Source organism: Rhea americana, unplaced genomic scaffold (genome assembly GCF_003343005.1).
Source record: "Rhea americana isolate MKP2758 unplaced genomic scaffold, rheAme1 scaffold_17, whole genome shotgun sequence".
Lineage (NCBI taxonomy): Eukaryota > Metazoa > Chordata > Aves > Rheiformes > Rheidae > Rhea > Rhea americana.
In genome coordinates this window covers 3,365,803-3,383,389 of record NW_028185816.1, presented here as the reverse complement: position 1 = coordinate 3,383,389, position 17,587 = coordinate 3,365,803, and the positions used below count along the sequence as shown (strand labels likewise).

General features: G+C 37.5%; 1 protein-coding gene across 1 annotated transcript; it reads right to left on the bottom strand.

Annotated features, from left to right (window-relative positions):
* Positions 1–14,389: 14,389 nt before the first annotated feature.
* Positions 14,390–16,459, bottom strand: KCNA4 (potassium voltage-gated channel subfamily A member 4). The gene has a single exon (XM_085300803.1). It carries the CDS (start codon positions 16,379–16,381, stop codon positions 14,390–14,392), a length of 1,992 nt encoding a protein of 663 aa, XP_085156929.1. The 5' UTR covers positions 16,382–16,459.
* Between the last annotated feature and the right edge of the window lie 1,128 nt (positions 16,460–17,587).

Sequence of the window (17,587 nt, the reverse complement as noted above, 5' to 3'; positions counted from 1 at the left end):
CAGTCTTTTCTATCCAACAGAGAGTGAGAGACCTTTTTCTAAATCAAAAAATAAATAGGAATTACCAGAATCATAAGACTGCACTCAGTGCTTTTTATCATTGACTGTTTTCCCTTCACATATTATGGATGTTTTAAAGTATTTAGTAGGCAACAGTTTATTGGTTTTCTATAATTTGTATTGCCTTTCTATTTAAAAATAGCAATTTTTTTTCTTTTGTAACTTATTTTAAAAATTAAATTCACATAAACTAGGTAACATTTATATAAGACACTATTATTCTGAAAATAATTTCACAGTTTGCTCCACTGGGCAAAATAACTCAGTAAATTTAGAATCTATCAATAATAATAATGAACTACATATTTAAGTCATCTTGTATCATCAGTTCCCCAGCAGAACATATTAGTTACTGATAACATTAATCAGAATGCACTAAAGCTTGATATTGCTCTTCTTAATTATAATTGATTTTGTCAGTCATTTCAGACCAAGTATTTAAGAAAGAAAATTAAAAAATACTGTAAAGATCAGGACAGATCTAACTTTGGGGAATTTTCTTTTTCTTATTTCTCTTGAAAGTAATTTTCTTGGATATTTGTATTTCTCTGTGGTATTTACCACAATGGCATCAAAGCAGGAGAACCAGAACACAGAACTGGCTAGAAACAAAAGCAGAAAAAGGTTCTTTAGCAAGAAACCAGATACTGAATTCATTTTTGTAACACCATGATTTTCCAAACCAGATTTTAGTTATTCAGTTTAAATAGTATTTTACGATTGCCGTTGAGTCTATTTATGTTCCTTGACTGCTCCCTTCACCACACAGTTAAGTAAAAGCAGTCTGAAAAAGATTAGTAATGATATTCTCACTGGTTTACTATAAAAGAAACTGAACATATCCAATGTAATTTGCTCTCTACTAAAATTACACTTTCCTGGTTAGTTACTGAGTTTTCTTATTAGGTCACACATACTTAAGAACACTGACATCCCAGTAGTTCATTTAACTGGTAACAGAACCTTCTCTCTCCCATTTCAAGGTTATATAGAACAAAAACATCTAACCTACAGAAACATCTCTCCAATCGCCTCTCAGCTACCCAAGGGCAACTCATTTAAAAATACATGCTGGTACAGACTGAAAAAGAGGCGACGCTCAAGACATAGGGGTTGTCATAATCAATACGCACTTTAGTTTAGGAAGGGAAAATTCCAGCAAAAGGAAAAGAGAGGACTCCTCATCTGTGGACTGTCATTCACGGAGTCTGAACTTTGTTTCTTTCCTCTGCAGAAAATGCCTGGCAGTTATGTGCTCAAACCYTTTTAGGACAAATCATATTCTTCTTACATTTCTGGAAGAGATGGTTGTGACATGATGAGTAGAAAACAAAAAGAACAAAAAAATCCCTAATTTTTTGAAGTCACACCTAAGTGGGGGATGCCTAGTGTCACAGCGCTCTCTTCRAAAGGTCTGAAATGTGCAGAAAAAAAGACAGGAGAAAAGGGGCAGTTGACGGAGCCAGAGGTAGAGCATGACCAAGCAGATCCATGCCCTCTTCTGCAGCTCCTCAGCAAGTTCTTCTACAGGGTTCCCCTGTACTACTGTACTTTAGGTCCCTGTGGTCACCAAGAAACTCCACAGATATGTAGCCCTGTTCCTGAGAGAAGCAGCAAAGCTTTTGCAGCAATGCATCAGATCTGAGTGGTTCACTTCATCACTAATTCCTGCTTTGGGTCCACTAAACCTGAAAGTAGCCCCATTGCCTCTTCAATGACAGGGTGTGATACATACCATTCCTTGGATAATCCCTGCAGAGAGATACTATGAAGAGAACCTCCAGGAAATTATCATGGCATGCTATAATCTAAGTCACTAATTACTTTTTCCATAATTTGGGCTACAGTAACATTTAATATTTTATGTTAGTGATAGCCAGTCCATCAAAAAGTTTTCAGTTAAGTACAGTGTGCAGAGAGTGGTAAGCATCAAAGTCTCAGAACCAATGCTATATATGATCAAGGCATTACATTAGCTTCTAAGGAATACAGCTTTAAAAATAACTCTGTATTTATAAAATAAATGGAAAAATTTCCACGAACTTCATAGCAGCAGAAGTAGTTATTGACTAGTATTAGAAGTCCTGTGGTAAATTTAACCACAGCATTAAAAATCAGCAGTTTCTTCATTTAACAGAATACCTTCTTTGTATAGGTCAAAAATATAAAATATAAAAAAATAACATATAACTCTCAAAACAGAAATAACTGTAGGTGGTTTGGAACAAGTAAATACTGTATTTASACAAGAACAGCATTCACCAAGCGTTTGTCAATATTATTCAGACACCAAGCAGGTTCCCTGCAGTCTAGTATGCTGAATATATGCTTGCATAACTATGTCTTGTTTGCATGACTTGTGGCAGGAAAAAAAAACATATCTAATATGAAAAATACACAAATATTTGCTTAAATAAAAAGCTGCCAAGAGAACAAGACTCTTTTCACCACCATGCAGCCTCACAGCAGCAAATGCAGTCGGCCTAAAAGATCAACTACAGCTGACTTCCGGAACATTAAATAAGTAGCCATGCATTTATATATGTAATTTCCCTGTAGCTGTAAAATTCAATTTCCTTCAGCTCCTTTTGCCTATAGCAAATATAAAACTCAGGTAACATCAATTGCATGCAGATACTTGCCCTTAAGCAAATCAATGTACCATTTAAAGACCTGACCGAACAGCCTAAGGCTTTCACAGTTAGGGGCATTTCATATATGCACAGTCCTAATAAATCTGCTCATAAACTGTACTGTACACATTATTCCTACAAACATGTCTGCAGAGCAAACAAATTTATAAGTCCTACTGCTCTATTTTCTTCTCAGGGTTGTTATACAACGGTACCAAATCTTACTGTCTGCAAAATTCTCAATAGTAGGAAAACAAAATGTGAATYAAAATAAAAATAGAATCAAAAGTTGTATTATTTTTGTACTGAACTCTCAAAAAATTTTTGGTTGTCTTTAATTAAGAGGAACATAAAGCAAGCAAACATCCTTTTGTGGTTTGATTTGCAAAACCAAAAAGAAAACCATTCCATTGACTTAGTCTTTGACAGGGTTGTTCTTCTTTATTAATTCAATGTCTTTAAAAATAAACATTTCAAGAAAATATCTCACAAATGTTATGCTCATTTACTCTAGGTGATGAATAGGCTCAGAAGAAATATCTCTGTAGCACAGTGCAATAACATTCAGAGGGATGTGTGTTATCTTAGGAACAGGAAATAGTACGGCTACATTTCACAGTGCTCTACACAAATATGCCTTGTATACTGGGCCAGAAGGCTCCAGCTCCTGAGCAAATTTGTTCAAGACTGGCTGAAATATCTGAGCACTGTGCCATGTCCTGAATGAGCTGTGTGATGTGAACACACTCATAATTCCATTTATATCTTCCGCATTAAAATGACCTCTGCCCTCTGCCAAAAACAAACTACTTTTATACAGCCCAATATCAAAGGCAATGTTATGAACAGAGAGCCACGCTTCAAAATTCAGATTCCAATATAGTATTTGTTTGGTTCTGACCTTTCAGGATCAGGTTCTGTGAAATGCTACGTATCTTCATATCATTGTAAACAGGGTTCCTAATCCCGCAGAACATAAYCCCCTGCTTAAAGCCTATTTCTGTACAAGAATTTATATGTGTTTTATATGATCTATGTATTTACAAATATAATAGTTACATAATTGTATATATATTTTTTAGCACTGAGAGTATTTGTGTCCTTATTTGGGGAGGAGAGGGAATACACAGATTTGAACATTATTCTGTCCTAAGTACTTCTTTGGACAACATCTATTAAAATAAAACCGTGATCCATCTTAAGTGATTTCAGGCCAGTGGTCCTTGTATTCAGACCTCTGAATATAAATCCAGCAAGGAAAGAGATGCTGAACTTTCTGAAAGAACTATCAAAGCTTCTCTATGATAGGACACATGATAGGTCTCTATGATAGGTCTATTTTAGCAGCAGAGTAATTCCTGGCAAATTCTYCTTAATCCAGGGATTTAAACGCAGTTTCCCAAGTGTGCAAAACAGATCATTAATGTGCAAAAGTTTAGTCTGTTACTAGCTGTATCAGCTTAAGAAACCTACGTATAGCATTTCTTTTCACACAGTGTATGAGCAGACAGTATACAGACTTTGAGCAATGCAGTGGCACCTTCCCGCGTCTGAGCTGAGCAGTTGTTTTGGCTGAAGCAGCAAGCTGCAAATGACATCAACAAGCAGTTCTCACAATTAACTTTCAATAGGACTTCTGCAGCCCTTCATTCCTCTAAGGACTGCGTACCACTGATACTGAGCATAAACCACTACACACTACCTTAATGGCACGCAGTTACAAGATAAAAAGCTTTTTCTCRTTTAGAACATTTTTTTTAATAAATAGGCAGTTTAATTCTTTACAATGTAAAATGTCAGTCCTTAGAAATAAGAAGATTCAAGATAAAACATTTCAAAGGCTAGAAAGGATATAATAACAAATCTGCCTCTGAAGGCAATTGTGAATCTAATTAATTTCTTAACCTTGCTAGTTACCAAAAAAATAATACGAAACTCTCAACTCTGCTCACAGTATGTTGAATTTGTGAAGTTTTCTCTCATTCCACACAAATCCTGGACTTAATTCCTGAATCTCCTGGGACCTCTTTACCCCAGAAATCCATATAAACTAACTGCTCATCACAGAAAAAGAATCCAGATAATGCTCAGAGCACTGCGTCAAACCCTAGTTGTTCAGAGGAAGCTCAGGGCTGCACATGGCTGTGACCCAAGAAGCCCCTCCCCAAGGGAAAGGGGAAGAGGAAGAGGAAGAAAGGCATTGCAATATATTGACTGGATGCTATCTTACATTTAAGGCTCTTAATCCACACAATTTGGAGACGGATGGAGAACAAGGGAGTTCTCTTTCCCTTTCATATTTCTGTGGACCTGATTGTTCATCCCTAGGGTTGCCAGTAGGCTAGGCAAGTGACCAAGGTGGCTGAAGGCTCTGTTAAGAAGCAAGCATTAGAAAAGAGCTGGAGTTTTGCCTTGTGATCCTCTGAACTTACAAACATTGGTACCTGGTCTGACATTGCTCTGGTATTCTCAAGACCTTCCAAGTCTGCAGGCATGGATGCTCCTGTCAAGGATGCTTTATAGAAAAATCATGCCTCTCAAATATGTACAGTTTCCCATCTGTGTGCGTAAATCTGGCCAAAACCACTCTGTCTTTCTTTGAAGCTATGACATTCCGGGTCCAATCTCCTTTCTGATAAGTAGGCTTATTCTATATTCAGAGCTATGTACAAGCCACACAGATCCCCTCCCACCTTTGGCAAACGTTATTCTTAAGTGAGGAACATCACCCTAGCATTTTTTCATGAAGTAGCTCACATTAGCCTAGATGCGAAGTTTTTTCCCTTCTGTTCATAGAAAGCAATGAAAAATAAGATTTGGGGTAAAATTTAGTCAATTTTTAGGAATCTTCTCAAGTATTTAAAACACGATCATGAAATGTTCATGAGCTAGGAGATATCATACAGTACATACAAGACAAATGTTTCTACCTATTTGCTATAGCTGAGCATGTTTATCTTACAGCAACATCCGTAATGGTCCCAACAGTGACACTAGCTAGAGAAATAGAAAAAAATCTAATTATTTTAGCCAAAAGTTTTTAAAATGCTACACACTGCTCTGTAACACTTTTCTAAATGGCAATCCAAACTGGAACAATGTTAATTATCTCCCAGCCTCCCGGTAACACATGATAGAATCTTCAGCAATGTGATACCCTTCATTCAACAGCTAAAAAACAGYTTTGCCTTTGAAGACATTTTGGCATATCACTATAGACTGTAATCTGTCAATACAAAGCAAGCAGCAGTATAGGTTGTGAGAATAATCACAGACACACTAGCAATAGCAAAGCTAGCTAAGGAAAGGCAAGGTGATGTAGAATAAATAAGACTTGGGGATCCCTAAGAGCCAAATATCAAGAGCAGCAAAAAGCTGAACAGTCGTTCAACAGCTGTTGAACAGCACCCAGCTCCTGACTCCCCATCTCTCMTGCAGCAGCCAGCAGCCCTTGCTGCTCCCTGACGCTTTTTGTTTTAGCACATCAAAGTGCCATTCGTTTTATGAGTTTTCAATGTTAAAGTCTGACATCAGGAGAAGCTTTTTACACATCAAACTGAGTTCAAAAGTAATAGGAATATTTCTTTAGACAATACTGTCACCTAAGATGACTGACTACTAAGTAATTCTAAAATCACATATATTGATTCATGTGCTAATGCAACCAAATGTTTATTGGAAAACATTCTGGATTCTCTGATTGCCTCTGCTGCCTCTGTTCAAATTTACAGAAAATCACAGAAATCCAAAAGGCTGTAAAACAACTTGTTCTTTCCTCCCCAAGAAACAAAATCATTAGAGTCATCAGAGCAGAAATTTTCAAGAACAGCTAGTCACCTGATCATCTTAATTTGTGAGTTCTCCAAATTAGGTAATTTTAAATGCGCATTTTCACTGCACCTATTCAAAACTAAATCTCTTCAAAGTCACTCCATTTCTCTTAAACTGAGTCATCCAATATCACTAATAAATTCTGGAAATCAGGTCACAGAGCAACAGATTATTTTACAGTGTAAGGTCTATGGTACTATTTCTACTTACTAGTCTATTTTCACAATGTTTTCTCCATATTTCAAAGCTGGGAAAAATATTAATTCTCTATCACACTGAGCAACAAGAAAATATTTACTAGCTAGAGTATTTTTGCCTTCTAACCTATTAAATCAGTATATTAGTTATAGCAGATGTTCACAAATTAAATGGTACCAACAATGTTCTCTTCTAGAAGATACTAAAAAAGAGTTTTAATTCCTGCTCTTCCTCTCTTTTACTGAAATCCTTACAGAATTTTTGTCTTTCATTTTGTGATCCATAAATCCTGGATCATAATAGTGCTTACAAATAACTAATAGAAATAAATGGATACAGAACTAAATTCTTAAGTATAAAGTGCTACAAAATATCTGCACTCTGTGGTGAGATAGATTCATGCTAGAATTAGGTATTTTTGAGCTTGTAATTTGGCACACAGTAAAATATGATGATGTCTTTAAATATGCTACCAAAAATCTTTTCTTCCTCTTCCTTTTGACCAACCTGTATTTTTCTTATTGTGTATACCTGCAGCTCATATTTAAGGAAGCCCTTAATAGAAAAGCTAATGTTCCTTAGCCTCCTTTAACCTCAAAAATATGCAAGATTTCTGCCTTATAATAATGCCTTGCCATTTTGAATGCAAAGAGGGATCATTTTCCCTCATACTTGAGATCTTCTAAAAAAATATTCAACATCTTAAAATCCTGATGGATTTAGGGCAAATTGAGGGCACTTTGAGAGAACAAGTCCACAAATGAAATAATGTATTTACCCTGAAATGTACAGTCGGTATAATCTATAACTTGTTCCTATGCAAACGTATCTTAGTATATTTGGGCAAGAAAACAAAAGGTACCTTTAGTTTACATCAACAGTCCTTTGCAGTTTTCTGTATTCAGGTTCCACTGTGCAGGAAGAAACTGTCACTGAATGAGACCCTGATTTCATTATAAAGCTGTACCAACAGGGAGACAACAAAAGATGAACATTAAAGTTTGTTCATGTAGTGGGTGAGCCACATCCAAAGACAGACATCATGGGCTCTAACTAAAATCAAATGTTCACTGATTTAGGTGGAACAGAAGCAAGAAACATCGCTAAATCAGCGCAGGGCAAGCATATGCCACTGTGCACCCAACAAGCCTCCAATTCCCCAGCTGTCCAAGGCAGAGGAAAAAAAAAAATAGAGAATGCCACCTCCTCATGCATGTGGATGGATTTCTGTTTAAAGGATACAATGGGGTATTGCTTACCTAGGAGTGAAAATAAACGAACAGTAAAGCACTCTGAAGCATCTCTCCTCCACAGCATAACTAATGTACTAACAATGTAAATACAAACAAGGAAAAGCCCTTATTGCAGTATGTGACAGTTGATGAAGACTCAATCAGGCCATAATTGACACCAGAAGTTTTAGATTACTTCAGTGCAATAGCACTGGGCTCAAAGACAGCATATTTAGGACAAAWTAAAGAATAGCAGTGATGCTGAGTACCTGTGATTCAATTTCCTTCCTTTACAGCTATTGCTATTGTCAGGATGATAATTTTAAAGTCAGTCTATGATCTCCCTCTGAAATAGCTTGTGTAAGAAAAGTTTTAAGACTAAGTCAAAAACATGTAAGTTAGTTGATTCTGACTGCTAAGAAACAGGAAAAAAAATATCTATTGGAAATTAAAGACTTCTTTTATGTACATTACCAAATCTAGCTGTCCTCCTCCCTACTCACAACGCAAATGCTCCAGCACCATTCAAATATTAGATTAAGGGGAAAAAAAGCATCTTGAATATAAGCTGTCACTTCCTATGCTGCTTAAGGAACCAAGGTAGCACTTGGGAAACCTGCTCCACCACAGGCCTCCTTACAACACTAGACAAATCACTTGGCCTGAGATACAAGGAGTGTCTTGTGACCTAATTCCTAATTAAATGAATGGAAATCAAGTGTCTAAAAATACATTTTGTGAATGTGGACCCAAGTCCCCCTGTAGCTTAGAAGCTAGAAGACTGGCAAGTGTAAGCCTTCCCTGTCTCAAAGGGTTACAAGGTATTTAAGAACAAATAGCTTTAAAACTGTCACTCGGGATAGTCGTGGTGGGAGTATGGATTTATTAGACAGGCTAAAAAAATTGTAGCACCCTCTCCCACTCCACTTGGTACTGCCTGCTGTAGTCAGTATCTTTCCAGTTATATGACGCACCAGTAGCAGCTGCACCTCTATCCGAGATGCAATTGCTGCCCCTGAGACCACAGAATACCTGAAACAGATGCAGTACATGAAGTACTTCTCTCTGCAGCTGCAGATTTATTTAGCCAATGGACCTCCAATCTGCTTTCTATGGCAATACCGCACATGCACAAGCAAAGGAATAAACAAACAAAATTTGTACTTACCTGCTTTTCCCTCAATTTCCCTCAATTAGAATATTATATCAGATTTTGACATGTAACTTAAGATTTCTCTTCTTTCCTTCTTAAATACTTATATACTTTTTTCCAAAGGACCTGTTGCAGAAAAAGGTCTCAAGGTACGTTACAATTTTACAGAAAAGGATTAAAAATAAAAATTAATTCAATCATCTCAGTATATAATGCTTTAATGACTTTTCTTTAAGAATTAATATCTAATCAGAATTCTGAATACACAGAAAGCATGGTAGCAGTATATAAAGTTTCACATTTATACCTGGCTGCCAGGTACAAAATATTTATGCATTTAACCCCAAATTAATTTATCTCTGTGAAAATGAAGGAATATTCATTGCCCATTTTTCTACAAGCATTCATTTCAAAAGGGGTACACAAATATGGTAAATCTATAAACAAGATCTTACTCACTGCAAAATCAGAAGCATTTGATCAGTCAGTTGCAGCAATACTAAAATGCATACCCTGTCCCATGTCTATAAATACCATGGATTATCATTTTGGTTTATTGTCCAATAATAAAAATACATAATTTATATGCTGGATCTTAAGAATTGTTTAAAATTCTGCTTTTATTTGTTACTGTTTTGTATCAATTAGTTAAAGAAATGTAGGCCTGAATTTATAACTGGACACAATAACAGTAGATCCAGTAAGGAATCAGTAATAAATAGTTAGAGGAAGCCAGTTACATAGTCTAAAGCACCATGGAAAGTTCATATTTAGTTTGAAGACTATCAACAAACTTTGTAAAGCTTACGCTAAAAATTCATTTACACTCAGAATTATTTTTTTCAGTCTCAGATCACTAGAATGAGATCACATCATAGTTCGACACTGTGCAGAAAAGACTTTCCACAAACCGGGTACACACAGAACAGGCTTTCTGACATTCTGCTGTTTCTCCACAGTGCACTTGTCCAAACATGAAACAGAAAAAATTCACATTCCTGAGCCTTTTAGCACTGATTTTTCCTACCCCAAGTCAAGTGACTCTCAATACCTGAAAGCATACTTGACATGAACTTTGTGTGTCAGGATCCACAAGGTAAGATCCTTTATTCAGGATTACGACCTCATCCCAAACTCTTTGCTCAGCAATACCATCCAAAATCAATTTCGCRTTCCAAAGCAACTTAATAGTTTGGTTGAATGAAATCACACTCAGATCTCATTTTTCATGACTTAGAGTAGTCCAAAATGCCCATTAGTATCCCCAAACACCAAGAACAATGCTGTCATGAGTTAGATATAATCATGGTAGGAGTTGTTTTTTTCCACTCCCTTGAGCTTCCAAAACGATTCTGCATGACATAGATGCCCAAGTAATGGACTCTACAAAACAGAAATATGTAAGCAAAAGAATTTTCCCTCAAATACAAAGAAAAATTACACTTTCCATCACCTTGAATTGGCCTGCTGTGGAATCATTCTGAGAAAGCTTAACAAAACACTAAAAAACTTAGCCGTGAACTTCCAAACGGGGAGACACAACACTTCTTTTGATACAAATTTCAGCAGCCAGGCTGAAATTTTCAAGGAATCTGTGTAACACTGGAAAACTCAATGACTGTGATAAAGAAAAAACCACAGATCTCTGAAGTCATGCATTAAATCCRATACTTCAGTTTGCAGAACTCTCCTTAGGAAACTGGCCTTTGCACTTACTACAAAAACATTTACAAATTTCTTTAAATAAGGGCCAATTAGAAGTTTAGTATCAGCCTACATGTCAAATCTGACTTGATGCTGCTGTGATTCCAATTCTAATGGAGCTCCTCCAAATTTTCTCACCACTGCAAGTGAACATGAAATACCAAAATATCTCATTTTGCATTATTTTTAGCTGAAATGTATGCCAATGTGAAATCATTTGAACTACATTACTAGAACTAAAATGCTCGCTAGTGTAATGCCATTCACATCAGCTACATCAGGGATGCATTTCACTGCTACAATTTCAAACATAAAATGCCCAAGCAATAATAAAATTATTTCTCTGATAGTTGTCAGTATCCAGTAACATTCAGAACGCTCTGACAGGAGCAGTATTAGTAATTTAGAGCTGTGAGAGCTCAAATACAGGGTTTCTCTAGCACACAGCTTCAACCTAAGTAATGCTTGACAGGAATTTGTTTCTTGTTAAGCACTTGGGATCTTTGGCTTTTAGCATATTAGGGGTGGGACTTYGCCATTTTCAAGCTGTGTCATAAATGACTGGACTGACTAGTAGTTGAATGATCAAATTAAAAGCCAGCCCAAGTGAAAGTTTTGCTTCTATTCAGAAATGCACAATTCTTTCTGTGACTCAGAATGGTCTGCCAAACTGAAAGCACAATCTGACATTAAGCTATAGTAGCTCTTATTTATAATGGCAGTTGCGAATACATAGGCTTACACGTAGCAAGAGGCTGGGCAGCGTCCACTGCTGTCTTAGGATACATCTTCATAGTACTGCACTATACAATGATAATATACCCAGAATGTTGCTCTGCCTACTGCTACAAGGTCCGATAGTATGAACGTTTCCTTCATAGAATAAGGTACTGCTATGATCACAGTATAATGCAGACATTGCCATGCTTGCTTTAATTTAATAGGCTGCATACTGGTAGCAGAATAGCTGTAAGACTGGAGAAGCTGGGTAACTACTTAAGCAGGTACCTCATGCTGAGCTCCCTGTGCACTGCATGAACACTTTCTAAGAGTTATTCACAGATTTTTTTTTCCTGATTTCCATTAGAGTGGTGACTTAAAATTCCACCCTTGACAAACTACTTTCCCACTCAACCAGCCCATTCTACAAGCACGTACTACTTATTTTATCTAAGCTCATCATTTGCCTATTTAGTATTTCATTTACTTCTACAGCTGTGTTATGGTCTGTATTACACAGAACTACCAGCAAACTAACTTTTAAAGGAACCCTTATATTCTTTACACCATTAACTGATAACTGTTAAAAAAGCACTTTCAGTTATGGATTTTTGCTAAATGATAYAGATTGCTCATCCTCACTGCTGATATTGCCCCAGTAGAAAAAAATATTTAGTACATTTACTCAGATGAGCCATAACAAAATGCAATATGCAATTYTGGTGAATGCCTATGCATTAAATTACTGAAGTGTTTCATTGAAAACTCAGTTGAATTTAATATCATCACAACAAAAAAGCATAATGCTTCACATGAAAAAGATAGTTAAGCCTGTTCTATGATTTTAAATTAGGAATCAAAACAAACCCACAAATTTTTGATCAGGGCTTAGCACAATGCAGTCTTTTCTGTACCTTGTTTTTTTATTAGTCCCTGCTTTATAGGTAACACAATGGGYGTTCCAACAGAGGACAAGCACATAAACTTTTCCAGAAAGGTTATTCACAGAAAATCCATAGAGGCAAAAATCAAACAATAAGGAGAGTTCTACGCCTATGGCTCTATTCTGTATCACAGGGTGCTACATAAAGCAAACAATGCTTATCTAACAGATTATGCATATTTTCATGGGTTTCAATTTGGACTGCTTTATTGTCACCCTTGGGCTCCAGCACTTTAAGACATTTTCTAGTTCTGCCTTCCAAATTCCTCTTCTTAGTTTTAAATGAATATTGCAAGACTACTATAATTCAGCAGTGTTGCTAAGCTCTCTTTTTCTCTTACAATGGCCTGTCCCAGCCCTCAAAGTGCACATGCAAATTTGGTTGAAGTTTTATAGTTTGGAGTGTTCCATAGTGCCTCTTCAAAAAAAAAATCCAGTTTAGTAGTGCCTTCCATTGATAATTATGAAGCTGAAAAATACCTTTTCAGAATCTATTATTTATGTTAAGCATAGTAATATCTTACCTATTTCATTCAGGAGTCTGGATTCAAATAGTCTTTACACACCTTAATTTCCTATAAAGGGCAATAGAAGTTTTTGACATAGTAAAATACAGCTGCCCTAAGAATCAGTGAAAAGAAATTAAGGATCAAGAACTGCATGGGACCCAACATGTTCATTTCAAATACCAGAATGCCTATTTTGGATCTTAAATGTTGCTTGAAATATACATGGGTGAAAGCTGTAATTAAGGAAAAAATGCAGCACCAATAATAGCACGTTAAAAGTTAGCAATTCTGAATTGTCAGTACTGTAACAACTGTGTATCTTATTACTTCTACCTTCTCCTCCCATACGCTGAATTACTTCACCACTGACAAAGTGCATGTACAAATCATACATTCTGAATGTTAATTTAACCAGGAAAAAGAGACAAACTAGTTGGTATTCCTAGAGGGCCTCAGTAGAAAACACTGATTTCAAATAAATTTGATTATAAAATTTTACTTCACAATCCTTTTCCAGGCCACAAATATTCATAATTAGAAGAGAATGGTGTTAACGTAATATTAGCTGTTTTGCCATAAGCATCACATAAAGAAAAGAAAAACAATAAAATATGATGTAGAATTCACTCTTTCAATGATTGTCATTGAACTATTACATTAGTAAACATTCACAGTATGAAGTCTCTTTCAATATATCTCCAGCATATAAAGTAGTGCAAAAAAGCGTTCCAGTCATTTGCCTTTGCAGTCAGTCCAAGTTAAATGATTCTCTTACTTCACTTCTTTAATTATTAGACAACACAGGCTGCAATGCCTCCAAAGAGAGTTATAAAAATAAACAATTTCTGGAGGCTTAGCAGCCTTTTCAAAGTAAATTTCCAGTTAAAAACAAGCAATAAAGATTTCAAGAAAAAAATTTAGATCTATTTTCTGTAGAATATCTTTTTACAATAAATTTACCATTTGAAAAACAATGACTATGGTATTCAATGATTTATGGTAGCTGCTATTAAAGCACTGATAAATAGATAAATGACTACCAAATTTCATTGCTTCTTACATAGTAAATACCTCTGAATGCCAGCTTTTACCATTGAGCTGTTATTAGTGATGTTGACAGGTCATGCACCCACTTTAAAACTGACTTGGTTTTAACAAATTTTTCAGACTCATGTGCAAAACATTTGCATTCTAATAAAAATATAAAGTCTGAAACTATATCAGATCTAGCAATCTCTTTCTCAAGTTGTATCACTTACTTGATATGTAATACAAGTTTAGCAATGCTTTTTATTTGTATTTAACCATGAAATGGCATACTACTGTATGCTGTGGACTCTTATTTGCATATTTCATTTTTTTTCACTGCACTCTTTAATGCATAAATATATTTGGAAATGTTAAAATTACACATCAGTTTCCACAGAATTCGAATTTACACAGTTTTTTTTCTCTGACTCACTTCCATCCCCTGTGTCCTGACTTTTTTTTTCCTTTACACAAAGAGATTTTTTAACTCCTYCTTCCATCTCTAAATATTCTGATTTATCTTCTGTGGATGAAGACGATGAACTTCTAAATTTCTTCAGTATATTTGTTGGGAGGTATGGGCARCTGACTGCATTTTGCATCAGCTGTGTTTGTTCTTCATTCTCAGTCTCTCTGTGATAGAAATAGTTAAAATTGGAGACAATCACTGGCACTGGTAAAGCAATGGTTAACACTCCTGCAATGGCACACAGGGACCCAACTATTTTCCCACCCACAGTTATAGGTTTCATGTCCCCATAACCAACTGTAGTCATGGTCACTACAGCCCACCAAAAGGCATCTGGGATGCTCTGAAAATGGGTGGCAGGCTCATCAGCTTCTGCGAAGTAAACAGCACTGGAAAACAAAATGACTCCAATAAAGAGAAAAAAAATGAGGAGGCCGAGTTCCCTCATGCTGGCCCTGAGGGTATGACCCAGGATCTGCAAACCCTTGGAGTGTCTGGAGAGCTTGAAGATGCGAAACACCCTGACCAGACGGATGATCCTCAGGATGGCAAAAGACATGGCCTGTTGACCATTACTGCCCTGCTCCTGGGCCAGGTCAGTGCCCAGAGTGATGAAGTAAGGCAAGATGGACACAATGTCTATGATGTTCATGATGTTCTTGAAGAAGTGTGCTTTGCTCGGACATGCAAAGCAACGCACTGTAAACTCAAAGGAGAACCAAATGATGCACACTGTCTCTACAATGAAAAAGGGGTCATTGAAGATGGTGTGCTCCCCAGCATCCAGGTGAAGYGACTCATTGGAAGGCCCCTTCCCTAAGCTCAGGGACATTATGAATTCTTTGTCATCTCTAAACTCTGGCAAAGTCTCCAGACAAAAGATGACGATGGAGATCAAGATGACCAAGACTGAGACAATGGCAATGCCTCTGGCGGGACTGGAGCTCTCCGGGTACTCAAACAGCAGCCAGACCTGCCTCTTAAACTCATTCTCCGGCAAAGCTTTGTCTTCTTCCTCTTTGACAAACCCTTCATCCTCCCTAAATTTGAGCATGGCCTCCTCCCCAAGTTGGTAGAACTTCACCTCCTCAGTGAAGATGTCAAAGGGCACATTGACTGGCCTCTTCAGTCGGCCGCCACTCTGGTAGTAGTATAGGATGGCATCAAAGCTGGGCCGGTTTCTATCAAAGAAGTATTCATTCCTGAGAGGGTCAAAGTATCTGCCTCGCTTCGCTGGATCACCCAACAACGTCTCTGGGAACTGAGCTAGTGTCTTCAGTTGGGTCTCAAACCGCAGTCCTGACACGTTGATTACCACACGTTCACAACACTCATATTCACTGTAGCGAACAGAGCTGTAACCCCCAGGGCCTCCACCACCATCATCAGGTGGCTGGTCTGAGAATGAAAACTCATCATGCCCATAGTCATCAGTGCAGTAGAGCTTTCCTTCTTCCTCATCATCTTCATCCTCATCTTCATCCTCCTCTTCCTCCTCACTCAAGTCCTTCAGTATTCTCTCTTCAGAACCACTGAGAGGCAGTAGTTCTGAACATGGGAAGGAGGCTCCACATTCCCTACTTCCCAAATGGTGGCTCCTCTTTTTCCCTTTCTTCCGTCTCTTACCACTCTGGTGGTGGGGCAGGCTGCTGCRTGATGCATTCCCACCATAAGAAGAGGAAGCACCTCGACTCTGTTCCTGGTGGTAATGGTGATATGGTCCACCTCCACCTGTTGCCCCCCCTTCTACTGCTGCTGTTGCTGCTGCTACAGCCGCAGCTGCTGCTGCTCTTGATTGTGCCAGTCTCTCTCTCTCTCGAGCCCGAGCTTGGACTGCATATCCATAGGGCATATGGCTGTTGCACCCAGAGCTATCTGCGCTTACCATTGCAACCTCCATTTTTCAACTGCTTGTTTATCACTCAGTGCCAAGTAGTTTGGTTTATTTAYGGTGTGACCTTAACCTTCACTATAGAAAGTTCAAAGCCATTTGCATTTGGAGGACAGTCTCTTGGACACAGGGCAGGGCAACATAGAAGTAACACTGAATATATGTTTTGGAAAACCACAGATCTGCATTTTTTTATTGTCCAGAATGTTTGACACAAACCATTGTGTTTCGTTAGTAAGAATGTATGCAACTCTCAGATTGGGCCAGGAAACAGCTGAGGCCTTGTTCTTTCATCCACCAAGCCCCTTTATTTTCATTAATTTCCTATGGCTATCACAGATCAGATCAAATTCATGACCACCTTGCAGCCTATAAAGACTGCATACAAGGAGAAAAACTATGCAAATCAAGAGGTACCTGCTTCCCAGAGATGTTTTAGGTCTTTAGTTCATCATTGCAACCAAATGCAAATAGTCTCTTTCTTCATATTTTGCTCTTGGTGATGCTTTGGCCTAGCAATCTTATTATTGTTTAATACCACTCCTCAGGGAGTTGAAGGTAATTCCAGTTGTCACTCTATTTACACAGTGAGGAGGTCTTTGCAAATCCCTTCTTCAGCCTGTCAGCAACGTCTCAAACCTGGGAGCAGCACCCAGGCCGTCCGCAGCAGTGGTAAGAGAAGGAGGAGGAGGAGGAGAAGAAGGAGGAGGAGGAGATGAAGACTGAGAAACTGGCTCTGAGGTCCCCATAGGGCATAAGGGAGTGGATGGGTCACCTTTTGGTTATGGTCATGCAGAAGAAGCACTTAACCTGAGGCACATGCACAAACACACAAAAATAAACAAAACAAAAAGGGAAAAAGATTGGATTGTTTTTCTAAAAGGTCACACTGATCAAATGAAATTGTGTCATTTATTGCCACAGTATTCAAATCTTTCCCTACCCACACTATTCACACTTCTACATTACACACACACCCACATCACATGCACAGAGATTTTGAACGAGTCTGTGGGTAAGGATGTGGGTGGGTATGTCACATATATAGAGAYAGAGATACAAAATCCCCACCCATATAAGCACTTGCATCCATACACAAACACATGCATGCTTCTGAGACAGTAACACACATAAACAGTAATAAAAATACTGCAATATACAAAGCAATCAAATCTTTGAGTACATATAGAGACCTCCATATATCTATATAAAATA